Here is a 26,502-nt window from a genome sequence, read left to right on the forward strand (position 1 = left end):
AAAAGTTACGTTAGTGTGTTAGTTAAGGCCTTTTGGGTCAATGAAACCCACTCTATCTAGCATTAACAAAATGTAAAAATTTATTATAAGATGGTAGCTGTATGCCGCAGAACTCAAGGGAAGAAAGGGCTGTTGGGACTGAAAACCAGAAACCAGAAAGCCATCAGGATTGAAGCCTCTGCCTTCACTCTTGGTCTGTACTAGGAGAAACTGTTTCTCTACTCCAAATGTATGGGTTTTCCACACCAAGCAATATTCCAATTCTATATGGACACCAACTGGATGCCCTAAAATTGAATTCAATTCTGACAGTAACTACCCAGAGTTATTGCAGACCCCACAGATTAGAGGCTCAGTCCCACAATACTGCCCCTCATTTCAGATGCCAATTGCAAGCAGTTGGTCCCCAGGTTATTTACACTTTGTTCAGACTTGGCCACAACCCCCTCCTCAGGTTTAATAACTTGTTATAATGGTTCACAGAATGCAGGGGAGAACTTTATTTATGCTTCCTGGCTTATTATGAAAGACACAAATGAACAGCCAGGTGAAGAGGTACAGAGTAAGGGCCATCAGGGTCCAGAGTGGAGGAGCTTCTGCACCACTGGGGTTGGGGTGTGCCTCCCTCCTGGCGCATAGATGTGTTTACCAGTCAGGAAGCTCTCCAACCCCATCATTGAGGGTCATTATGGAGGTTCCATTTCGTAGTCATGATTGATTAAATCACTGGCCACTGGTGATGAACTCAATCTCCAGCCCTTCTCCTCTTCCCACAGGTCAGCAGATGGAGCTGGAAGTTCCAATCTTCTAATCATGTGGCTGGTTCCTCTGGTAACCAGTCTGCACCCTCCAAGAATCACCCCATTCACATAAACTCAAGTATGATTGCAAGAGGCGTATTATAAATGACAAAAGAGGTTTCTCTCGCACCTATCGTTCAGGAAATTCCAAGGATTTTAGAAGTTCCACGCCAGGAACCGGGGACAAAAGCCAAATATTATAACAAAAGATACTCCTCTGACTCCCTACGCTCAAGAAGTTACAAGTGTTTTAGAAGCTCTGTGCCAGGAACCAGAGACAAAGACCAAATATATATTTTCTAATTATATTACAGCATCACAGTCTGCATCTCACACTCCTGCTGATGCTCTCCCCTCCCACTCTCAGGCTGCACGTACACTCCTTTCTGTTTCTCTCTTTACACCTCTCTCTCTCTCTCTCTCTCTCTTTCTCTCTCCAGATCAACTTTCTCTGCTTCTCAGGTATGCAGCTTCAGAAAGCTGCTTCTCACCTGCCTCAGTCCCTGCACCCAAGATGAACATCTATGAATTCAAATTCTACAGTCTCACAAAGAAAATCTGATTGGCCCAATTTGGGTCAAGTATCCAGCCCTGATCAAATTATCTGCAGCTGGTGGGGGAAGCTGGGAGTAGGAGGACAGAGTAGGCCCAGCTTCATGAAGTTGAAAACAATTTCCAGAAGAAGAAGGAAGACTATAGATACAGTAAGCATCCCCAAAACTGTCACAGGTCCACAAACTCTGAGAGTCAGAGGTGTTTCTGAATTCAGAAATTTTTTGGAATCTAGAATATGGTCTTGTGCCTCATATAACATCACACCCCAGTGGAGTCTAGGGCAGTTTTCCATAATCATATACACCAATCTTTTTGCAATGAAAACATGAATCATTGTGCAAAATAGGAAATAAGCATTATGAATATTTTCACATGAGTTCAAATCAGGTTTTGCCTCAAAAGGAGTTATAAAAATACTTTTGGCTTTTATTGTTTCTGGATTTCAAAGTTGCAGTTGAAGGATTTAGGCTGAGAACCAGATTGCAATGCTATCACAGTGCTTCCTCAAGAGATTCCCCAGGTCTTTGCTCCTCTAAGTGTGGTCTCTGGATCAGCAGCATCAATGTCACCTGGGAGGTTGTTAGAACTACTGAATCTCAGGACCCATCCCAGATATGCTGAATCAGAATCTGCATTTTTAAAAATGCTCAGGCACTTCGTGTGCTTATTAAACTTTGCAAAACACTGCTCTAAGTGGCAGTCAACATTCCTAAATCCCCGGTCTTTGTATTTGTACAGATGAACTGCAACACACATGTGTACAATCATCCCTTCTTATGAATTTTTTGAAAATAGCTCCAACCATAATTTTTACACCAACAAAGAAGAAACCACCTTAACTTCAGATCTGTGCCATACCGCTCACCACCCAGCTCAAGAGATACAGTCTCTCTAGCTACCACAAAGCATCATTTAACAAATTCTTCCTGTACTGGTATTTAAGCTTGCACACCTGGATAGGAGCTTCTTTTTATGAAACTATGTCTATCAGAGGACATTTATATAATCTTTCATAAAAATGGATCCAATAGGCCGGGCGCAGTGGCTCATGCCTGTAATCACAGCACTTTGGGAGGCCGAGGCGGGTGGATTGCCTGAGGTCAGGATTTTGAGAGCAGCCTGGCCGACATGGTGAAACCCCATCTCTACCAAAAATACAAAAATTAGCTGGGCGTGGTGGTGTGCGCCTGTAATCCCAGCTACTCGGGAGGCTGAGGCAGGAGAATTGCTTGAACCCGGGAGGTGGAGGTTGCAGTGAGCTGAGATCGCACCGTTGCACTCCAGCCTGGGTGACAAAAGTGAAACTCCACCTCAAAAAAAAAAAAAAAAAAAAAAAGGATCAAATAGGATATAAAGTGGCTGGGACTATATAACTAAGAAATTATTTAAGAAAGAGTGCAAGCAAGTGAAACACAGAGCAGTGGCCTGAGCATCAGCTCTTTTTGCCCTTTTCATAGAGAGTAGAATTTTTAGAAGGGCTAACAATATAAAGCCCCTACCCAGAATGTATTTACAATCCAGTGACAGTCTTTTGACTTAACACTTTTTACCTTGCACTCTGTTGTTTTGGAATTAATAAGGGCAATAAGAAAGGAGTAAGTAGATAGAGAGGGGTTTCTCAAATAACAGGTTTATTCATTGAATTTGCTTTCTTAAGTTCTTTGGGAATAGAAGAACACTTCAAAATCCCAAAGAAAACAAAGAAGTTATGAGCACAGAAGCACCTCTCAGACTATCATTGCTTACTGCCTGTTATAAGCAGCAAGAAGAAAATAATTTAAAAAACAGCAGTGACACTGGCAGCTTTTAGGAAATCTCAGCCACCATGGAGAAAACTTTAAGAATCTGCAACAAGTAAGTGATTCTTCTTCAGCAAACTAACATCCGTAAGCAGAAGCTGACCAGGCAACAGCAGTCTGATGCATTTCATGGGATGCTCCTCTACCCGGGGTACCCTGAGGCAGAGTGTGTTCTCACCCCACCACAGGGCCAGTCCACCGAGACTGCTCTCAAACCAGAGCTGCAGTGAGTTCCTCATGCTAACACCCCATGACTCACATTTCCACCAGTCTTATCACCTAGAATGTTGGTTAGCTCTTCCTCTCACCTCTCCTCTGATCAGAACCCCCACCACCATCCCCCACCCCCAACCATTTCACTTGGGCCTTTCGGAACCTAACTCCCCCTGCCCCCTCAATCTCTGAAGAATATTCCCTCTGTTTTCTCCTTGAACTAGAAATAGTAACTTCCCTGCTATGGGTAGAACTTATCCCCTGCTAAACGTATGTTGAAGTCCTGACTCCAGTACCTTAGAATGTGACCTTATTTGGAAATAGGGCCGTTGCTGATGTAATTAATTAAGATGAGGTCATACTGGAGCAGCATAGGTCTGTAATCCAATAAGACTGGGGTCCTTATAAGAGGGCCACATGACAACACAGACCCAGGGAGAACGCCATGCAATAACACAGGCCGAGAGTAAGGTGATGCTTCCACAAGCCAAAGAACACTAAAGATTGCCAGCAAACCACCAGAAGCTAGGAAGAGGCAGAAGGATTTCCCTAAGTTTCATAGGAAGTATGATCCCGCCAGCACCTTTGTTATTGGTAGAGGGTCTTGATTGTAAGTTGTCCAGGTTCTTGGCATTTTGAACAAAGAATTGGATAAAACTCACAGCAAAGCAAGGAAAGAATGAAGCAATGAAAGAATGAAAACAAGGATTTATTGAAAGTTAAAGTATACTCCACAGGGTGGGAGCGGCACCAGCCGGCTCATGGGCCCGGATACAGAATCGTCTCTGATCCAAATACCCCCTAGAGGTTTCCCATTGGCCACTTGGTGCTCACCTCATGTAAATGAAGTGGTGGCCCACAATCAGAGGCTGAAGTGAAGTTACAAAGCTGCACTTCTATGCAAACGAAGACTCGGCCTGCAATCAGTTTGATTGGTTGTGGACAGCAACCAATCAGAGGCTGGAGTGAAGTTACAAAGTTACACTCCAATGCAAACAAAGTTACACTCGTATGCAAATTGAGGTACTTTCGATTTCCCATCTGCCACACAGAAAAGGTGGGGGTTTGCAAAGGGAATAGCCTCTGGTCCTTTTGTTACTTAGGCATGGAAAGTTAGGGTTTTCCTTTCAATTTAGTTCTAGGAAGTCTGCATGAAATGGCCTTAGGTTCCCTGCCTTCAGACCTTCTTCTGCCTCACCCTGATTTCTGACTTCTAGCCCCAAGAACTGTGAGACAATAAATTCCAGTTGTTTTAAGTCACCCAGTTTGTGGTGCTTGGTTGTGGCAGCCCTGGGAAATTAACATAGCTCCTGAAGACACTGGCCCTCCGCCAACCCTTGTTTGAGGAGCTGCCTTATGATCTTACTCCCCACATTCCTCAGACTCAGTGGCCATCAGTCCTCCTCACTGTCCAATTAAGTGAAAACATATGCTGGACCCCCACTCCACTCTCCCATAATCCTTTGTTCTTTAAAGTTTACAGCATCTCCCCATTATCCTTCCACTTCGCTTGTATCTGTCATTACCTGGTCGCCTCAAGTGATCTCAACATGGCCAAACCCAAACTCCTCATTTCTCCCGTCCCCAGACTCTCCATCAGCCCATTCCTGACCCAAACCTCTTTTCCTGCATTTCCTATCTCAATTACTAGCACCACCATCCGCCCTGTCCTTCAAAAAACCTTAAAGTCAACCTTCGCTCCTTCCCATTCCTTGCTCTCAAATCCAACTAAACACCAGCAAGGCCAGTTTTACCACTTAAAGTATTCTTCACCCCACTACTCTTCTCCATGCCTGTGTCTTCACTCCTAGTTCTGGCTAACTCACCCAGAATTATTTCAGCAACCTCTTAAGTGAACTGCCACATCTAGTCTTATCTTCCTTAAGCCCATCCTTCACAATACATCCAAAGTAACCCTAAGTTATGTCATTCCCCTACTTTATAATAAATAAAATAAATATGTTTTTTAAAACCTCAATGCCCCCAATTCCCTATAACAGAGATTTCTCAGTGTGTACAAGTTTCAGGCATATCTGTATCCCCCTAAAATTACCTGTTAAATGTTGAGTGTATGTTAATTTTGCTAGGAAGAAGGACCATAGCTTCTATTAGTTTTTCAGAGAAATCTATGATCCTATAAGGATTAATCTTCTGGTAAATCCAAACTATTTCTAGTTTCCCATGCCTTGTTTGTGCTTATAACATTTCCTCTGCTGAGATTTCTTTCGCACTGTATTAAATGTCTGCCATGTACTAGACCATGTGGTGGGGTGGTAGGGATACCACAATGAACAGACCAACAGAGCTCTTCTCCCCACTTGGCATCTGGCCCATCCTTCAAGTCTTAGCTCAAGTCTCAGCTCCTCCAGGAAGGCTGTTATACCCTTCAACTTTGAACCTTTGACACCTAGTAATTATTTCTACCATTTTATAATAAAAGTATCTGTTTATGTGTCTTCTTCCCTAGTATAAACATCATGTAGGTCCAGGCTAACGTGTATTCTCAGAGCCTAATGCAGCTCCTGGTTCACAATAAGAATTCAATAAACATTGGTTGAAAAAAAGAAAAAGTCCAAGATTGTTCCCCCCGCCTTCCCCATGAAATGGAAACAGCTGGTTTATTCCCTACTGAATTCATAAGACTACTGGGAAAGTCATAACAGGATAGAGGCTATTATAAGATTCTATTCAGAATTAAGAGGAAATTCATACTTAGATAATTTATCCTTCTACAAATCACTGAGATCTGAGTCAACAGAAAAATGTTAAGGATGATGGCCCTGCTAGTAACTGTGAGTAGCTTCAAAATGAGCTTTCTCCTTGTGACCTGGTGTTGGAAAAGGACCGAAGTCCCATGTTTCCATGGGGTGCATCTGGAATGCAATCCGGGATTCTTCAGAACGTGTCCCTCCAGTTCTGTGGAGCAAGACCTTTGGGGGCATGACCGTTGCTTCCTCTTACTTCTCATGTGCTTCAGAAGCTTCATATCCTACAGCAGGTGGTAATGTTCTTTAGTGGTGTGGTGCACAGGGCTGAAAACATTCGTCAGGATGCTTTTCCTTTGTGCATTTCCTGGTATTCCATTTCTCCCCGGTTACAGCTGTGCATCACCTCAGAGAAGATTAGGGTTGGTGTAGCTGGATTACACAGAAAGACTCAGTGCTCAGTTTTTGACTTTCAAAATGGGTTTGTGAAATAGTTCAGTAGTAATAGCTGTGGGAAAAAAAAAGCAATTTTCCAAATAAGCTTTTTGAGAGAAAAGAGGAGAAAGAGAACATACTGAAATTCAAAAGGCAAACCCTGAAGGGACTAGTGAATGACATTTGTTCATTTAAAAAAATGAGCATCCTCTACTAAAATTATTAACCAAATATAGTCAAGCTTTTAAAATTAATTTCCAGTTTACAGAACATACAAGGGCTACATATGTATTTTTTAAGTTAAATGATACCACAAAGAAATGGTCAGACAAATCAGAAGGTGAGACATTCTGCATTACAACTGCCCTAACTCCTGATGATGTAATTTTTAAAAACATAAATGGGATTGTTTTAGAATAAAAGAGAGTAAAAATCATACTACTAAATGCAATGCATGAACTCTGATTAAATTCTGGTTCTAAAGTACCAATTTAAAAATTCATGTTGGGGACAATTGGGGAAATATGAATATACAATTTAAATTAGATGATATTAGCCAATTACTATTAATTTTCTTAGGTGTGATAATAGTATTGTCATTATGTAAAAGAATGTTGCATTCCTAAGAGATGCATGTTGAATACTGAAGTGTTTATTAATGAAAAGTCTACAATTTACTTTGAAGTGGTTCATATATATTCTATTAAAGTAAACATGACAAAATGTTAACAATTGTTTAATCAAGATTAAGTGAATATGAGTGCCATGGTTCTGTTCTTTCCATTGTTTTGTATTCTTGAAGATGTCTACAATACATAGTTTTTAAAATAGCTTGAAGCCAAGCTTTGTGGCATGTGCCTGTAGTCCCAGCTATTCAGGAGCCTGAGGCAGGGGGACCACTTAAGCCTAGGCTCAAGGCGATAGTGAATTATGATTGCACCACTGCACTTCAGGTTAGGTGACAGAGCAAGACCCCATCTCAAATTAAAATATTAAATAATAATAAAATAAAAATTAAAAATAGCTTCAAAAGAGAAGAGATGAAGATCAAAAGTAATCTCAAAGGTGAGTATTGGAGTTGCCATGAGTGACAGAGCAGGGGCATGAGGAGGGAAGTCAGTAGAGCCCCCAGGACTAGAGTGGCATGTGACGATGAGAGTCAGATTCAAGAGATTGCCCCACCTGGGCCCAGGTGAGCATGGTCTGTAGGCAGCGCCAGGGTACCACATGAGAGATCATCCAGTGCCCAGAATTCAACCAACACTTACTACCTGGGCTGATGAGTCCTTTGCTGCACTCATTGTCCCCGAGTGAGGACATCCCACCAACAGCTGCCTCTGGGTAGCCATATATGGTCCAGCAGGACCAATGCCCATCCATGCTTCAAAATTTTCTTAGCCCAAGAGATCCATGCTATGAGAAAAACCCAGATTTTGATGGCCTGGAGCATTTGTAAGTCCCACCAAAGGAAGGATGGGGACCTACCTAGCATCCTACCCTCCACTGCCTGTACTTTAATAAAACCAAATGAAACCACTTTGAGAATTTTCCTAGAGTCAACAGTAGTTAAGACCCAGTCACATGACATATAGAAATACTCAAACACCTTTCTGAAGAAAACTAGCATAGAAGTGGCTCAAGAAACTTGTCACTTCCAAGCAAACTCCTCTTTGGTTCCCAAAAGTCTGGGACAACAATAAAAGAAGCTCTGGAAGAAGCAGAAACTGAGAGTGCAGCCTCTCTAAAGTAGACGTTGATTAGACAAACTTCCACACACATAAATCATATTTCATCAATTTCAAGGCTCCCTTGTCTCCTCTTTTCTCAATGTCTTTTTATTTTCTGAAATTGTGACCAAGTCCAAAAAAACAGACTGTAATAATGACGGTTTCATCTATTCTCAAAGTCCCTCATGAGTGTCATCATCTAGCCAAAAGTAAGAGGTCTATCGTTCCTACATATTGACAATTAGTAGCTCTGCTTGGAGCAAACATTATAAATTAAATGAGATTAATGAATTGATCATTGTGAGAATAAACTGCATAATAATTGTGTTATTAACAAATCAAAACATACCTAACCCAAAGGTTGCTGCCCCTCACCAGCCAATAGGTACAATTAGGCTTGTGTTCACATTATCATCTGAATCTCATTGGCTTAGCACCCCATCCAGTCAGGCAAGAATTACAGTCTCTGGCCGGGCGCGGTGGCTCACGCTTGTAATCCCAGCACTTTGGGAGGCCGAGGCGGGCGGATCACGATGTCAGGAGATCGAGACCACGGTGAAACCCCATCTCTACTAAAAATACAAAAAATTAGCCAGGCGTGGTGGCGGGCGCCTGTAGTCCCAGCTACTCGGAGAGGCTGAGTCAGGAGAATGGCGCGAACCCGGGAGGCGGAGCTTGCAGTGAGCCGAGATCGCGCCACTGCACTCCAGCCTGGGTGACAAAGCAAGACTCCGTCTCAAAAAAAAAAAAAAAAAAAAAAAGAATTACAGTCTCTGACGAAGTTCCTCCCCAAGACCTTCCAGGAGTCCCTGAGTGGGACCTTACCTATGAACCCAAATCAGCTCAGGCCCCCCCATGCTGCTGGCCTGTATCCGTACAAACCAGAGCTGCTAAGGCACCTTCTGCTAGCCTGAGATCTGGGGGTCCTGCTGCTGTACACCATCACTGTGACGTAGAAACCCACCACTGTCACTGCACTGCCTCTGCTGAGCTGGATGGAGACCCTCTTCCCAACACCAATGACTGAACCACTGATGTTCATGATGGAGTTACTCGGCTCCCCAGTCATTGTCAATGGGAAGAAAAGAATGTTTGATTTTTCATAAGCCATAGCAGGAGTCCTGCTATAATTTCCCTCTCCTCTTCCCCTTCCTTTCCTTTGGGCCCCAAACCATCACAGAGTTTACTTAAACCGGTGTTCGAATTTTTACACCTGGCCCTTGCTTCCAGGGTGCTCGGGGGTCTTGATGCCACTCCTCTTTGGTGCCCAGGCCCCACTACCAGGTCTGGACCACCATGCCAGCCTACTTTCTCCCTTTCAGTGACTTTTCCCTCAAGGAGCCAAATCACCTTCCTGAAACCTGGTTCTGTCAGACCCCCTGAACTATCAGCTTCTTCTTCTTTCCTTTTTTTTTTTTTTCTGAGAGAGTCTTGCTCTGTTGCCCAGGCTGGAGTACAGTGGCACAATCTCAGCTCACTGCAACCTCTGCCTCCCTGGTTCAAGCAATTCTCCTGCCTCAGCCTCCCGAGTAACTAGGATTACAGGTGTGCTCCACCACACCCAGCTAATTTTTGTATTTTTAGTACAGACAGGGTTTCACCATGTTGGCCAGGCTGGTCTCAAACTCCTGACCTTGTGATCCACCCGTCTCAACCTCCCAAGGTGTTGCAATTACAGGCGTGAGCCACTTCGCCCTGCCACTATCAGCTTCTTAAGCGTTCTTGCTCAGGACTTCTTTGGTCTTAGGTAAGTCATCAGACATATGGCTAAGAAAATTTTGAAGCATGGACGGGCATTGGTCCTGCGGGACCAGCTAAATGCATGGGAGGAAGGGTGTTGCCCAAATCCACATATCAGATGAAGTCTCACTCAGCTCCTGCCCAGCTGAGACCTCTACGATCACACCACCCTGAACACGCCCGATCTCGTCTGATTCCCCAGATACAGATACACAATACATTTTATTTTTTATTTAAGGAAGTTACTTTACAGCTATAAGCAGCACCTAAACAAAGAAATGTATGTATCCACTCAGCTTCCCACTTTATAGTAGTTTCTGAGATACAATATCATTTTTTCTATCTACTGTTGAAAAGTTTTTGAAGACTTTCTCTCTCTGAAAAGAAGCAGGCATGAATGATCCTTGCTAAGGATCACTGTGCTAAGTGAAATGGGCCAGACACAAAGGGACAAATATTGTATGGTTCCACTTATACGATGTACCTAAAGTGGTTAAATTCTTAGAGACAAAAAATAGAATGGTGGTTGCCAAGGGCTGGAGGAAGGAGGAAATGGGGAGTTGTCGTTTAATGGATAGAATTTCAGTTTTGCAAGATGAACATGTTCTGGAGATGGATAGTGGTGATAATTGCACAACAGCATAAATGTACTTAATGCCACTAAACTGTACACTTAAAAATGGTTAAATATGATCCAGTGGTCACACTACTTTGCATGTAACCAAAGGAAGGGAAATCAGTATATTAAAGAGACATCTGCACCCCCATGTTTCTAGCAGCACCACTCACATTAGCCGAGATATGAAATCAATCTAGGTGTCCAATAACAGATGAATGGATTTTTGAATGTGGCACATATACACACTGGAATACTACTCAGCCATAAAAAGAATGAATTCCTGTCATTTGCAGCAACATGGATGGAAGTGGAGGACATTATGTTAAGTGAAATAAGCCAGGAAGAGAAAGTTCAATACCACATATTCTACTCACATGTGGAAGCTAAAAAAAAAAAAAAAGAAAGTTGATATTAGAAGTAAAAAGCAGGCCGGACACAGTGGCTCACGCTTGTAATCCCAGCACGTTGGGAGGCCAAGGCGGGTGGATCACGAGGTCAGGAGATAGAGACCATCCTGACCATCCTGGCTAACACGGTGAAACCCCGTCTCTACTAAAAATACAAAAACAATATTAGCCAGGCCTGGTGGTGGGTGCCTGTAGTCCCAGCTACTCAGGAGGCTGAGGCAGGAGAATGGCGTGAACCTGGGAGGCGGAGCTTGCAGTGAGCCGAGATCCTGCCACTTCACTCCAGCCTGGGTGACTAGAACAGAGGATACTAGAAGCTGGGAAGCGTAGTGTGGGGAGGGGCAGGGGGAAATTTGTTAAAGATACAGAATGACAGCTAGATAGGAGGAATATGTTGTAGTGTTCTATAGCACTGTAGGAGGATTATAGTTCACAATAAGAGAGAGACTCAAATAGCTAGAAGGATATTGAATGTTCCCAACACAAAGAAATGATAAATGTTTGAGGTGGATGTCTATGCCAGTTACCCTGATCTGATCGCTATATATTATATGTATCAAAACATCACTATGTACCCCATAAATATGTACAATTATGTGTCAATTTTAAAAATACAATTTTTAAAAGTATTTTGAAATAAAAAAATTTGTAATGTTTTAATGCTAAGTTTTATATTCTTATATGTTACTACTATGAAATGAATAAATAAATAATAAAAGAACATATGGATGACCCTGGAAAAAAAAAAAAGAAGTAGCAGAAGCAGACGCAGAGGTGTTATGAGTGGAGTTGGGGGTTAGGTCAGCCTCAGAAAGCCAGAGAGAAGGGATTTGCCTGGAATACTGAAGAAGCTCTAGCCACAGATGAGGCTAAGTTGAGTGTGAAGAAGGCTGAAGAAAAGAATTTTTTTTGTTTTGTTTTTGGCGTGGCACATAGTAATAATTATCCCTCACAAGAATGTAGCATTTTAGTTTTCAAAACACTTCCAAGAGTGATCTAACTTGCTGTCATGACAAGCAACCCCACGTGAAGGGCAGGGGCTCAGAAAACCAGGGCCACTGAATGGGGAAAGCCGTTCCTTCCCAATGCAAGCTCACAGCCTCCACGGGAAACGGACAGTCCATGTTGTCAGTAAGGAAACTGCAGCTCAGAGAGGTGGACTGACTTGCCCCAAATCCCAGAGCTACTAACTAGCAGAGACTTGATCCTAAGTCTCTCAACTTCCAACCCACTGCTCTTTCCACAACCAGGTATAAATTAAAACAAAATGAAACTGAAAAAGTTAAACATAATTCTCAACCGCGTCGAAGAATGAAAGGATCCCTATTGTACGCTAAAACTCAAAAGACAGAAGTATATAATTTGGGGATATATTTTAAACTTTACACAATCCTCCCACCCCAGCTCTGAGTAGGAAAGAGGGTAAAAACAGAATCTGGGGTGAGAAGTCATCTGACTCATCCATGATGTGGTGAAGAATCTGTAAGCAAACACCCTGCATTTATTTCAAGTACTGTGTCTCATTCTGCCAGCCCTGGCAGTCGGCCCACTGCTTGTGCTTCAGGGGCCCTCCTTTGGAGACATGCTCAGAGCCCTATTTTAGGAGGATAGAAGTGGCCTAAAACATGTGGCCATTAAGCTAGAATTTTAAAGGACACACACACACACACACACACACACACACACACGGACACAGCAAGCTATCTGGTAAGCTGGTGGTTAAGAATCCGAATGTGTGCTCAAGTCCCCTCTGACACAGGCAGCCTTATCCACAGAACTTCATCCCTGTGTTTCGGCCTGTTCCAGGAAGAGCCAGCAAAGTTGCCTGCAAGAGAAAGCACGTGGCCTGAGAGGTGAACCAGGGACAGCCTCTGAAGAGCCAAGGATTTATCTGAACATCCAAATGTCCACTGACAGACAGGTCTGTGTGTGCTAGAGAAACTTGTTCCACAGCTCAGATGAAAAACGTATTGCGGAATTCACCCACAAGGGGAAGTGAGTTAATGACTGGGGCGTTTCACCTTCTGCCTAGATGCGTCATAAAATCAACTTGTAAAGCCTGGCTCAGAAAATACATTTACTCTCCCAGATGTGGTTCCATATAGGGCTATGAAACATTTCAAAGAGTGATCGCTCACAGAGGAGCGCATTCTTAGGCTTTCTCTGTGCTGGGAGTGGGGCCAGTGGCCTGAGCCTGACAGCCCATCCAGGCTGCGGTCAAATTTGCTGACAAGCAGCCCAAATCTGCCCAGAGCATCTGCTCACATCTGGGATTGTGACTCATCTGCCTCTGTCTCCCCCAGCACTATTCACTCACTCCTGCAGGCCTGAGCATGTAAGCCCCATGGTGCCCAGGCCCCAGCGCCCAGACTTGTCTCTCCACCCAAGCACCCATCACGGCTTGTCCTTATCTCCAACACTGCCTTCCCCTCCCATTTAGACTTGGTCTGCTTTCCCAGCTCCAGGTTCAGGGCAAACCATGCTTAGACCTTCTTGGACTCAGCCTGAGCTATCATAAGAGGTTCCCAGGCTAAAACAGACGCACAGTCTCCTGCACAGTGGTGTCTGTTCTGGCCCTTTAAATTCAGCAGATCCACACTCCCACCATGCCCAGCTGGCCCACCAGAGTGAGCCACAGGCAACACATGTTCTAAACCAACCCTGTTTACCCTGGACCTACTATTTTTGCACTCACCTCCCTGGTTCTCAGATTCCTGGCTCTGGTTCCCAGCTGCCATAGCTCCTTTGGCCCCTTCACTTTGGTGACCCTTTAGGCTTCCCTTTTTAGACCACAGCTGTCACATGTTTCTGACTCAACTTGCTTCTGCCATGCCAGCGTCACCCCTGGTCTCAGGTGAGTACCCCATGATTCAGCCCCAGACCCTGAACACCCCCTCCCCTGAGATCACTCCCAAAAGAGGCAGAGGGTGAGGGATTTGTTCCTGGGGTCCCTGCCTGGCTTCTCACCTTCAGCCTTGCCTTGTCTTTCAATTCCAGCAGCTGGACTTCCCAGGTCATGCACCCGGGCATTGGCCTCAACTTAGGTCTTGATCCTCGGAGTCCCTCACTCACCTGGGACAGCTCTGCCCCGAACTCAGTTTCTGATTTCATGCTGGCCTTGCCCCAGTTACACCAACCCACTCCCCTCACTATCTCATTGAGGTCAGAGTGGAGGAGGCTCTCAGGCTTCTGAAGGGAGGGGAGCAACACTGCCTCAAATGGAGCCCTGATGGGGCGCAGAGCCTGTGGGGAGTCTCACAGCTACCTGGGAATCTTTCTGTCCCTGGATGTAGTGATTATTTATGAGGAAAAGCCTAGAGGGACAGCACAAGTCAAGGCACTTGAGGACTCTCAGTTGTGTGTAGGGAAGAGGATGCTGCTCCAAATAGTGCAGACAAGCATTCAGTTCTAAAACCTCAGAGCTCAGAGCAGCTGAAGAGCAGAGGCAGCCCTCTGGTCCCATATGGCTCACATTGTTTTCCTTGTCCGCCTGACTCCATATGTGACTTTAGCAACATGTCTGTCAAGGATGTTCTACCTCCAGCCCCTGCACCAGCGAACAAATAAGTCCTCCCAAGGCTCCCCATTCCTGATGTCTCCATTCCCTCCACTCCAGAAGGAGCAGAAACAAGGGCCTCCTCCCCTCCTCCTCCTCTGCAGCCCTCATCACTCCCTTCCCTGGGGGCCAAGGCACTCAAAAACCATCTTCCCCTAAAAGCTCAAGGACTCACTTGGTTTTCTTTTCCAGAAGCCCTAAAGATAGTAGCTTTGCTTAATGAGAATGCCCCATGGTGAAAGGGTGAGGACCAAGACTCTGGTGCCTGGTCCACAGGGGAATTCCAGCTCTGCCTCTTGCTAGTGATGTGACCCTAGACATGTGATGGAACTTCTCTATAGCGTTTCCTCATCTCTGAGGTTGGAATACTAATGGTCCCCACCCCACTTCATTGCTGTGAGCCATATACTCATGAATTAGTGTAAAAATGGTGCCTCCATGTAATAAGTGCTGTGATACACAAGCTCTCATTTATTGATTTTTCACTGTATGTCAGGCCTTACTCTAAATACCTTACATCCAATAATTCATTTTTCCTAAGCAAAGTGAAATAGAGACAGAAGAATCATTTTATAATTCTAATTTAAATTATCACTAATATTTATTGTATAAGTTCCATCAACAGGAGTTGAAATGCATTGTCGAAATTCATCACAATATTTGCTACTTTAAAGAATCAAACTGTTTTTACTCTTTTTTTCTGTGCTCTCTCTCCTGGCCTTGTAAGGTTTATGCATAATAAATATTCATATCTGGTCAAAAAATAAACTAAGTTGTAAAAGGTTAGAGAATTTCCCTATCTGAATAAGCAAACCCAGTGTGTAAAGATGACAAAAATAAACCACCCAGGGGACAGAAACTCCCAGTAGTGCTCCTCCTATGGATACAGGCCTGTATCATGGTATGACATAGTACAGGCACAATTCTGTATGTATCTTTTTTTTTTAGAAACAGGTTCTCACTGTGTCACCCAAGCTGGAGTGCAGTGGCACTATCAAAGGTCATTGCTCACTGCAGCCTCAAACTCCTGTCAGTTTGAGGCTGGGTGACAGGAGGCTGTCACCCAGCCTCCTGAATAGCTAGGACTACAGGCATGCACCATCATGCTCAGCTAATTTTTAAATTATTTTGTAGAGATGGGGTCTTGCTATGTTGCCCAGGCTAGTCTCAAATTCCCGGCCTCAGGCAATCCTCTCATCTTGGTCTTTCGAAGTCCTGGAATTATAGGAGTGAGCCACCATACCCTGCCCTGTATCTTTTGACTTAACATTAAATCATAAACAGTTTCCATGTTGCTGTATAGCCTTTGAAAGTATCATTTCAATGACTAGAGTAACTCATTTAGTTGAATTACTATAATTGAACTGACATCAATATTGAATATTGGTAGGGTTTTTTGCTATTACAAATGATTCTGTAGTAAACTCTTAGCAGAAATGACTTTTTTTTCTTTCAGGTGATTTCTTAGGCTAATTCTCAGAGATGGGGTTATTGGGCCAAAAAAGCCTACTATGGCTTTCCGAAGCTCTCATTGTTCCCATTATCTCATGCATCCCTGAGATGCAGTCAGCAGAGGATTCTATTTGAGGGACTAAACACTCCCGGGGAAAGCAGGAAGAAGGAGACGGGAAATAACATTTGCTATTGAGCGCCAGGCATCGTCCTACAGGCTTCAAAGTGAACCTTGGATGTGCTGCTGATCTGACCTGCCCAGATTTGTCATCATTGTTATTGTCTTGGCCGCTTATGAAGACGTTCACCCAGCAGGACTTTAGAAGCTTTGTTCACTCGATCTCATTTAATCCTCACAATAGTGCCCTAAGGAAGATATTAGTATCCCCATTTTACAAAGAAGGAAACAGGAACCTGGGGAGATTAAGCGAAGGCCTCACAGATCATGAATAGAAGAGTCTGGAAACCTAGTCTGGTTCAAGGTTGTGCTCTTTCTGCTCTGCCATGCTGTGCTACAGCCCTTCCCCACTCCCAGCCCCGTGTGCACGCAGATAGGGATTTTCACTCTTTGCCCTGTATGAAAGGAGGGAAGATAAGACACATGAGCCTAGGGGGAAGGTCCATCTGCAGGACTACCCTGAAGGGGACGGGACATTCCTGGCCCTCAGCCTACAAACTCTTTCCTTTTATTTCCTGCTGGTGAAAAGCATAATTTAAAGATGACTTTGTTTTATACATACACATACATACAATCACACACACACACTCACTCCAAGAAGAGGGCTCTCTATAAATAAAAGACCTGTCACCTATCAAAGATGCTAACCAAGGACTTACCAAATGTCCTTTGATGCTAAGTATCTTTCAGAAAAGTTATTACTCAACCTGAGTCCATGGACTAGGCCTATCTTTATGTTAAAATAATTCTCTCATGGAATTACTTGATTTGGCCCAACATCTACCAGCTTTGCACACATTTCAGTATTTCAATTAAATCAGCAAACCTCAGTCTATATTAATTCCAGCCTTTTTTTCTTCTACTAAAGGGGACCTGCATTATTTCCCTGCATGTTTGAAATTATTGTCTCTCGGCCAGGCGTGGTGGCTCATGCCTGTAATCCCCGCACTTTGGGAGGCTGAGGTGGGCGGATCATGAAGTAAGAGATCAAGACCATCCTGGCGAACATGGTAGAACCCTGTCTCTACTAAAAAAAATTACAAAAATTAGCTAGCTGTGGTGGCGCACACCTATAGTCCCAGCTACTCAGGAGCCTGAGGCAGGAGAATCGCTTGAACCTGGGAGGAGGAGGTTGCAGTGAGCTGAGATCGCGCCACTGCATTCCAGCCTGGGTGACAGAGCAAGACTCCATCTCAAAAAAAAAAAAAAAATGTCTCCAAAACACACTGAATTCATAAAATTCCAGATGCTGCTCAATGATGCCTCTGGGCCAGTGACATCCTGGCTATCTTAGTTAAGACTACAAAGGAACAGGGTGGAACTGAGGCTACAGCTGGAGAGGGTTACAAAAGCACAGGGACTGGCACCAAGAAAACTCAGATTTAGTGGAATGAGTATGTTAGAGCCACTGCTGCATGTGGCAGGAGATCATCTCAATGGCTGCATGAACTGAGTTTTGCAATATGTAGAACTGTGTAGACTGTTTGTTTGTCAGGCCTCTTTCAGATGCAAGTGAGAGAAACCTGACTAGCTAATGTGGAGGTAGGATTTATTGGCCCCTAGTTGAAAATTCTAGGGGTAGTCCTCAAGTGTAACTGGGTTCAAGTGCTTAAATGATATCTCCAGGAATTTGTCCCCATCTTTTTGCCCTCTTTTCAGGGTGGTGATGAGATGGCCACCAGGCCTATTTCACAGAAATTTCAGCAGAAAGAAGAACTTATTGCCCGATTGTTCCATTAAAAGTCCCAGAACTAACTCTCAATTGGCCTAAATTGGCTCATTTGCCAGATATCCTCAGCTTGACCTCCAAATCTACTCTCTCCTCTTCTTTGAGCTCGGTAGCTGGGAGGTTGGCCACTCTCTACTCATCTTCCAGCTTGGTAGGTGAGAGATTGGATGTATCAATGGCTCCTTTCCTCTGTGCCTTGCCTTGGGTATTGTCAATAGTAAGACCAGTGGGAGGCTGGAGGAAGAGATAAGAATGAAGTCAGGATGTTAATTTCCCCCAGTACCCCTTGCAAGGGTCCACATGTGTTGGCTATATCTCTCAGCCAATAGTCACAGGTCCTGCCTGCAGCTTCTGCACACACCTTCTCTCTTTGAGTTCCAGTAATGGCTTCCCAGTTTTGCCTCTGCAACCTAAAAGCAGTACTATGCCCTACTATGAGCAGCCCCAGAAACTGCACTATCCTTTACGGTTTTCCCACATTCCACCTACACCTCCATGGAAGGGTTATTTGATAACCCATTTTGAAAGTGTCATCTGTTTCCAAGATCCTGACTGATAGAGCTAACATGTCCACCCCTAAGACAAATCCATGTGTCTCACTGGGCAGGTCTACCCCTGGGACAAAGGTCTGAAATTAGCTCCATCAAAACCACAGGTACTGAGAGTGGAGGTATGGTAGTCCCCCAAAGGGACAGACAAAAACAACCTATGATCACTACGTTTATCAAAGTAGACAAGAATGAATTATAATCAGCAGTATTAGGCTACCCAAGCATTCTTCAGAAGCAGTAACTACATATAAATAAAGATAAATTTCAGAGACTAAACACATGCTGAAACAGCATTCAGGGTGTCTTTCATCTATGTACACTCAAATCAACGCCTTTTAAAGACCTGGTCACTCATTTTCTGAGCTCTAGGTCTGTTGATAACTCTCTTCTGAAACAAATTGAAATTTCTATCATCAATTCACTTTGAAATGTCATAAAGCAGCTTAGGCCTTGGCTGGCTGAGCAATAAAGCAGGCCCTCTTGCTGCCCCTGACAGCAAGACAAGGGACAAGGCATTAAACATTGCCAAGAATGGACAATTTGGAAGCTGCCTAGTGGCAGGAATGACAAGGCTGAAATCATAACCACTTTGAAACAAATGACATCACTTGAAAAATAAACATAAAATGGGGCAATAGCAACCTCATCACAGAGCTGTAAATGCTTAGAAGAACATGGCCTGATACTCCATGAAGCTGCTCTGTCTCAGCAGAAAATTCTTTTTATAAATGATTAACCCTGATTATAATGATTGACTGTCCCATGGATGAGTCACCTTGCAGGTAAAACTATGGACCACAACCCCAGTGAATCTCAGCATTTCTTTCCATTACTCAGAAGTAGTGAGGATCTTAGTTACTTTGTCCACCAACCCCATGTTTTGACAGAGCCTGCACTGTACCTTTTTAATGGACATGTTGACATTCAATAACATGCTAAGGATACCTGGCTTTCCTCATCAGTTTTCTCAGTAAAGCCTCTGATGCCGCTTTGGTTAAATTCAGGAATATGCTTTTGCCAGAAGGAGAAGCCTCCTGAGCCAGTCATGTGCCTCTCCTGGCTCCACTAATAACCCCTTTCTAATACAATTCCTTTGCAGTTCTCTTCACCTGTAAAGACACTTGGATATCAGCTCTTTGTGGAAGAGGGATCTAAAGGATTCATATGCTTCAGTCCTCTGGAATCTAAGAAATAAGGAAGTTTGGGGCCCAGAGAAAGAAGAAATTCAAAGGCTGTAACCAGTGGAATCCTTTAGCCACACCTGGGACCCATAAGGATAATGTAGAGACTGTGGTCATAAGACACAAACAGACTAGAGTGTGTGACCTTGAGCAACTCACATCTTCATGAATTTGAGCACTATTAGTATTATTGATTCCAAGACACTAATAATATGGTAAGCATTAAAAATGTTATGAAATATTATAAATAATAAAATAATATATGAGTTTTCTGAGCCAAGCAGTTCTGATTGGCATGTCCAAGGACATTCCTCCTTTGGAGGACCCACCTAAGCAAAAGTTATCAATCTTAGAAAACAGAATAGTGTAGTGGAATCAGGCCAGACAGGTTTCATCTCACCAGCCACATCCACTTGATTGGCGGTAGCTCCTTGGGGCCCTGTATTCAAAAGGATTCTGAGGTCATATTTGGGTTCAAGAGGGAAGAATGCCCTGATCAATGGGTACAAGAGGAGGGTCTGGCACCTTGTATGACATCCCTGTTGTTGATTGAAAGCATTGAGCTTGACAGTCAATTCTTGGAGGAAGGAACATGTATTCACCCTTGCTTCAATAACAAAAAACAACCACACAATTTCAGTGGCTTAGAAGCACAGATGCGTATTTCTCACCACATGGAGGATAAGGCTATGGGCTAGGGCTAGACCACCTTTCTTCTTATGCCAGGACCCAGGCAGAAGGGTCCGAAACATGCTCAGCTCATGGCAGAGAACAGAAACATCAATGGCCAAGCCAAATCAGGCAATCATGTTTACAGCTTCTGCTCAGATATAGCATATGTCATATTGCTAACATTTCATTGGCCAAAGCAAGCCATATGGCCAAGCCCTGAGTCAATGGAAAGAGGAAATATAATTCACTTGCTAAGAAGGAGGAAGTGAATGACTGCAATTAATCTACCAGATGGTGTCTGAGAAAGATACTTTCCGTATTAAGATGCTCTGTTTTTTATTTTTTCTACAATACATATATATTATATATAATACAGCTGGAATTCTTCAGAGAATATGTGGGTTTCATAAACCAAAAATAAAATTCTAAGCTCCCTACCAAACTGAATGGACGCCCCTCAAACCTGCTTGCTTCCTTGGTAGAATGCCCAACCAAGGGCATTCCAAAGTTATCCTGAAAAACTAGGTCAGGCCATGATGGGTAGGGAGAACAAGACATGTCTCATTATCCCCTCTTCCCTTTGGAATTCAGGCACAACTGACCAGCATTAACAGTCTATGGAATACTGGTAAAGTTGGTGAATAGGTGTCTTCTAGGATAGCAATTTCAACAGGAAGCCAAGCACTATTAAATTATAGAATAAATATTTATCAAGTACCTACAAAGCACTAGATACCATGTCAGGTAGTATAGGTATGCTATTGTACAACAAGAGATACCTGGTTTCTGAACTCATGGAGCTAGGTTGAATGATGGAAACAGACCACAATCATATCTTAAATGGATGCTCAAGCTTCTTTCAATCCAAGAACACTTTCCTAGCATTCACATTCAAAATGAGTAGGTCCCATCTTCTTCTCCTTCTTCAAATTCATTGCCCCAATACTTGCCCCTATACCCAGCAGATAATCTACCCTCCTGCCTCATTTTTTTTGAAAAAGAGCAATTAACAGATCTCCCTCATCTTCTCATCAACAAAATACCAACCTTCTCATTCAGTACATATTTTCTTTGCTTTCTTTCTTTCACAATGGACAAAATATCCCTGTCCCATCTAAATTCCATCCCCTCTGGCATTCTCAGTCTTCACTCCTGCAATTGTCCCATTTCTCTCCACATTCTCTCTCTCTCTACTAGATTATTTGCATTGTTACACAAACATGTTGTAGTTGAGGAAGTGGAGGGGAACACAATTTCCCTCTCCAAGGAAAATTTGGAAATGAATGATGATGCATTTTGATGTCACGGTGACCATGGAGCCCTAGTGGCATTTGGTGGAGGTCAGGGGATTATGTTCTATCTTATTTTAAAAAGGAGAACTTCCTTAAACCTTGCAATCTCATTCAACTATTATGAACTACTCAAACCCACCACAGGAAAACTTCTTGATAGAGTTATATATGAACACCGTCTCACCCCATCATCTCACAATCTCTTCTCAGCCCACTCCAATCAAGTTACTGCCCCCATCACTTACCAGAAACTGTTCCTTTTTTTTAATTTAACTTTTAAGTTCAGGGGTACATGTGCAGGTTTGTTACATAGGTAAACTTCCATCAGAGGGGTTTGTTGTACAAATTATTTCATCACCCAGGTATTAAGCCTAGTACCCAATAGTTATTCTTTCTGATCCTCTCCCTCCTCCCACCCTCCACCCTCAAGTAGGCCTAAGTCTGTTGTTCCCCTCTATGTGTTTATGAGTTCTCATCATTTAGCTCCCACTTATAAGTGAGAACATGCAATATTTGGTTTTCTGTTCCCGTGTTAGTTTGCCAAGGATAACAGCCTCCAGCTTCATCCATATTCCTGCAAAGGACACGATCTCATTCTTTTATGGCTACATAGTATTCCACAGTGTATATGTACCATATTTTCTTTATCCAGTCTATCATTGGTGGACATTTAGGTTGATTCCATGTCTTTGCTATTGTGAATAGTGCTGCAATGAACACACACATGCATGTATTTTTATGTACACATGCATGTACTTATATTCCTTTGGATATATACCAGTAATGCGATTGCTGGGTCAAACGGTATTTTTGTTTTTAGGTCTCTGAGGAATTACCACACTGTCTTCCACAATGGTTGAACTAATTTACATTCCCACCAACAGCATATAAGTGTTCCTTTTTCTCTGCAACCTTTCCAGCATCTGTTATTTTTTGACTTTTTAATAATAGCCATTCTGACTGGTGTGAGATGGTATGTCATTGTTGTTTCAATTTGCATTTCTCTAATGATCAGTGATGTTGAGCTTTTTTCCATGTGCTTGTTGGCCACATGTATGTCTTCTTTTGAAAAGTGTCTGTTCATGTCTTTTGCCCACTTTTTAACGAGGTTGTTTATTTTTTTCTTGTAAATTTAAGTTCCTTAGATGCTGGATATTAGATCTTTGCCAGATGCATAGTTTGCAAAAATTTTCTCTCATTCTGTGGTTGTCTGTTTATACCAGAGACTGATCTTTTCAAATATTGACAAAGTGGTGGTCACTTCTTGGTCTCCATCCTACTTCACGTCTCATAACATTTGACCCAACTAACTAATCCTTCCTTCTTGAAAGGTTGTCTAAACTAAAATAGGTATCTCAGGCTTAAAAAACAAACAAACAAAAAGAACACTTGATTTATCTTCCTCCACCAAGGAACTAGCCAAACAAACAAACAGACCTGCTACTCCTCCTCTTGAACCCGTCTTTGCAAAATTATGACTGAGACAGTGAAAGAGATCTAACCTAGCTGACTCCATCTTGCTAGCAACCTTTAAGTTGTCCTTGTTCATTTCTGGGCATAGGCTGAACTAACTTTGGGAGAAATTTAGTTTATAGTTTAAAACAGAGATGATAACAGCCCTTTCCCAAAACAAACCTCCTTCTTGCCTAAGGACTAGACTGCCTTTGTAGGACTAACAAATTAGCCACAAGATTCGAAATTATGGTTTAGGAGTCATACAGCTGGAGACTACAAGATTCTGACCCTCCCTAAACTGCTCCTAAGATCAGTGCTTGAGATATTTTGCAGACCCTGCACATGATGGATCAGCTGGCACCACCCAGATCAATAAACTGGCTCATCTAATCTTGTAGTCCCTACCCAGGAACTGACTCAGTGCAAGAAGACAGCTTTGACTTCCTGTGATTTCATCTCTGACCTGAACAATCAGCACACCTGGCTCACTGGTTTCCCCCCATCCACCACGTTGTCCTTAAAAACTCTGATCCTTAAAAACTCTGATCCTCTGATCCTTGGGGAGACTTATTTGAGTAATAATGAAACTCCGGTCTCCTGCACAGTCAGCTCTGCATGAATTACTCTTTCTCTATTGAAATTCCCCTGTCTTGATAAATGGGCTCTGTCTAGGCAGTGGACAAGGTGAACCCACTGTCGGTTATGCTCTCCTTGTCTGAGGAAATACTACAAAGGTAAAACCAAAAAACTAAACAAAACAAACAAACAAAAAAAACCAAGAGTCATCCCTGAGTCATCTCTTCCATTCCCTACAGAAACTCATCAGTAAGTTCTATCCACTGTATATACAAAATATATCTTAAAAGCCTACACTTCCCTAATCTTCATTATTGCCCCCCTGGTCTAAGCCATCAACATCTCTTGCCTACACTATAGAGAAAGCCTTACCCCTCTCCCTACCTGTCTATGACCCATTCTTAAAACAGTCCCCAGAGTGATCTTCTTAAATTGTAAATATCATGCTTAAAATCCTCCACTAAATATTTATGTCATTGGCAAAAAAATCCACATTCTTACCTTATTTTACAAAGCCCTTGCCCACTTCTCTGACTCCCCTTGATACCACTGTTAGCCACACTAGTCTTCTTTCCATCCTTTAAATACCAATCTCATTCGTACCTTTTTGTGCAGCAAATGTTAAGGAATTTATTGCATAAAAGATAAGCTTAAAGTAGATGTTAGTGGGCAATTAGATGGGTTGAATATCTACAATGTACCACTTTATATTAGAAAGCACCTATGAACAGAAAGACAAAGAAAGGTATTATATATATTGGTAAAAGGATCAGTCAATCAAGATGGTATAACAATTATAAACACATATATATGTAATAACAGAGCCCTAAAATATGTAAAGCAAAACTCACAGAATTGAAGGCAGAAATGACAGTTCTACAATAACAGTTAGAGACTTCAATACTCCCACTTTCAATAAAGGATAGAACAATTATTAAGAGATCAACAGGGAAACAAATGAAGGACTTGCCAACAAAACTATAAGCCAACTAGACCTAACAGACATATACAGAACACTCCACCCAACCACAACAGAGTACACATTCTCTCAAGTACACATGGAACATTCTCTAGTATAGATGATGTGCTAGGCCACAAAACAAGTCTCAATAAATTTTAAAAGATTAAAATCTGTTCCAACCTGAGCAGGTCTATGCAAACCTACTCCTAAAGGCCAAGAGGCCAAAGAAAGAGGCTACCAAATCCAGTTTCTCAGAAAGAAACAGTTTGTTTGTTTTATAAACACAAGGTCTCGCTCTGTTGTCCAGTCTAGAGTGCCATGGCATGAACGTAGCTCATTTCAGTCTCGAACTCCTAGGCTCAAGCAATCCCCCCACCTCAGACTCCTGAGTAGCTGGGACTACAGGCACGTACCACCACACCCAGCTATTTTTTGTAGAAACAGGGTATTGCTATGTTGCCCAGGCTGGTCTCAAACTCCTGGCCTCAAGCAATCCTTCAGCCTTGGCTTCCAAAGTGCTGGGATTACAGGCATAAGCCACTGCTTCTAGCCAGAAAGAAACATTAAAAAGGGACTTACAAACAGAAGCTCTGACTCAGGCAGCCACAAAACAGTAGATCCCTGCACCATTAACACCCAGACTCAGGGCTTATATACCACAGGGAAAGGGTATATGGGCTTCATATATCTATTTAAAAAATGCATCATCAAGGTTGTTTTAACCTAAGGGCAGGGTTTACGGTAAGTATGTGCTCTTCACAGTAGATAAACTAGAAATCTCAGAGGCATTCCCAGAACTGGAGTTAATCAGAAGTCAACATAGCGGATTAGCATCCAAAATGGAGTTGCTTCTGCCTCTACAAAATCATATAAAGAATCTTCCCCAACCATAATGCAATGAAACTAGAAATAAATGACATAAGGAAATCTGAAAATGCACAACTATATGGAAATTAAACAACACATTCTTTAACAATCAATGTGTCAAAGAAGTGATTGGCAAAATTTTGAAAATTCTGCCTCTTTGAGCAATCTAGTAATTATAGTACCTACGACCTTAATATCCTAAAAGCCACTATTGGACGATGTCTAGGAAATGATCTGTGTCCCTATACAAGTCAGATTGTACTGAATAACAAACCATTCTAAAACTCTGTCATGCAGCAATAAGCATTTATTATCATGTTCACAAGTCTTCAGATAGAATAATAGGCTGCTTCAGGCTGCAGCTCTGTGAAGAAACTGTGGATAGTCAGGCTGAAAGAGCCACAGCCCCCAGGGGCATTTTCTTCTCATGGCAGAGGGCAAAAGCTCATAGAGCAATGAGGGAAGGTACATAATTCCTCTTAAGGCCTAGGCTCAGATCTTATATGATATCACTTCTACCCACATTCCATTGGCCAAAGCAAGTCACACAACCAAGTCCAACATCAGTAGGAAAAGGAAGAATACAACCCTACTATAGGAGTTAGAGGGGAAGGAATGAATATTTGCTGAACAACAATCTACTACTTCACAGCCCTCTTAGAGAAAAGCTTTGAGAAATGGTGCTATGGTCACTGCTGTGGATGCCAAACAATAATATCTTGTTATCAACCATGTTGGTTATAAGTGAGTAAGACTCGTCTTCTTACTGTATTTGTAACTACTAAGAGCCATTTAGAAATGTCAGATTCTTCAAAGCTATTTTACCCAGATTCAATCAACAAGTATTCAACTCACCAATTTTTTCTTAGCTGAGTAGCATTATCAGCTCAAGAAGAACTTTTGCTTCAATGTAATTTATTTTCTAGTACTGGATAAGAACTTTTTAAAATGTCTGTAGACTATATCAAAGCACCAGAAGTGGATCTGACACCATCAATAGGAACTGAATTAATATACCTTTTCTGAAAATCT

The 26,502-nt window shown here is 42.7% G+C and overlaps 1 protein-coding gene and 1 long non-coding RNA gene across 5 annotated transcripts in view; one reads left to right on the forward strand and one right to left on the reverse strand.

Annotated features, from left to right (window-relative positions):
- Positions 1-4,058: 4,058 nt before the first annotated feature.
- LOC100939714 (uncharacterized) overlaps positions 4,059-26,502 on the reverse strand; it is a 52,551-nt gene continuing 30,107 nt past the window's right edge. For all 3 annotated transcript variants that reach the window (XM_054524661.2, XM_054524657.2, XM_054524656.2), the window contains one exon: positions 4,059-6,580. In XM_054524661.2, coding sequence (XP_054380636.1) covers positions 6,568-6,580 — 13 coding nt within the window. In that variant the 3' untranslated portion in view covers positions 4,059-6,567. The remainder of the gene's footprint in view (positions 6,581-26,502) is intronic.
- On the forward strand, positions 9,220-17,303 carry LOC129048685 (uncharacterized). 2 transcript variants are annotated; one of them, XR_008511228.1, is made up of 4 exons: positions 9,220-9,518; positions 9,824-9,981; positions 12,807-12,995; positions 16,013-17,303. It is a non-coding gene; the product is annotated as an uncharacterized LOC129048685 (long non-coding RNA). The 2 variants fall into 2 exon arrangements; XR_008511227.1 differs by having other exon boundaries at positions 9,237-9,981.

The sequence above is a fragment of the Pongo abelii genome, chromosome 9, assembly GCF_028885655.2.
Source record: "Pongo abelii isolate AG06213 chromosome 9, NHGRI_mPonAbe1-v2.0_pri, whole genome shotgun sequence".
Lineage (NCBI taxonomy): Eukaryota > Metazoa > Chordata > Mammalia > Primates > Hominidae > Pongo > Pongo abelii.